General features: G+C 60.1%; 1 protein-coding gene across 1 annotated transcript in view; it reads left to right on the top strand.

Annotated features, from left to right (window-relative positions):
* The window catches only part of LOC104083181 (unconventional myosin-Vb-like), a gene marked incomplete at its 5' end in the record, with an annotated part of 13,513 nt that overhangs the window by 6,939 nt on the left and 5,769 nt on the right, over positions 1–805 (top strand). The window contains 1 exon segment of the mRNA XM_009586581.1: positions 1–67. This exon segment is cut by the window's left edge and continues 30 nt beyond it. Coding sequence (XP_009584876.1) covers positions 1–67 — 67 coding nt within the window.

Here is an 805-nt window from a genome sequence, read left to right as displayed (position 1 = left end):
CTACAAGCAGCTGCACAAGGGCATGGAGATCAAGGTGATACAGCTGCAGTGCAGGCTGGATGAGCAGGTGAGTGCTGGCTTCAGCCCTTCGTGGGTCCCAGGGCATGGGGGTGGCTGCTTTTTGCCGACCACTTCTTACCAGTCCCTGTGCAGTCAAAACCACGCCTGCCCTTCTCTTCAGTCATCTCCTGGCCCTGGGGAGGGAGCTGGCCCTGCCTGACGTGTGTCCCCAGGCAGGAGTCACGTATCTGGGTCTTGTTCCTGGGTTTTCAGTGCTCCCTATGGATGTGGGGCTGGTGGCCCTGGGGATGGGCTGGGCACCCTCCTGGGTGCTTGGTTGGGTGCAGTGTTGCAGCACAGTGTCATGTGCTGGGAACAGTTCCGGCATGGCGTGTTCTCCCACCACACTCCTGCTGGCAGCATCTGCCATCGCCATCTGGGCGAGTGTCTCTGCTTCGGCTGTCACCACGCCATTTCTGGGGGTGTCTGTGGAGAGGAAGGGAGGGCTCCTGGGGTATGATCCTGTCTCTGGGGGTTGGGGGAAGCAGAGCTGGAAAATCCTGTTGTCGGGGCTGGCCAGGAGATGGGTAACGGGCTGTAAAGCCACGGCAAAGCCGATGCGTGGCTCCATGTGGGATGGCATGTCATGGAGAGCTGCTGCTCTCCCAGGCCTGAGCTCTGTTCGAGGTGATACCAGAAGCTGAGGGCTCCAAGCAGATGGGTGGGAAATGGGGTATCCAGGTTCATTGCAGAAGGGCAGCCTGAGTATGCATGGGCTGTCGCTGATGGGAGACACGTGGGGACA

Source organism: Fulmarus glacialis, unplaced genomic scaffold (assembly GCF_000690835.1).
Source record: "Fulmarus glacialis isolate BGI_N327 unplaced genomic scaffold, ASM69083v1 scaffold20391, whole genome shotgun sequence".
Taxonomy (NCBI): domain Eukaryota; kingdom Metazoa; phylum Chordata; class Aves; order Procellariiformes; family Procellariidae; genus Fulmarus; species Fulmarus glacialis.
Note: the sequence above shows the minus strand (reverse complement) of the source record. Positions and strands in the feature narration are given on the sequence as shown.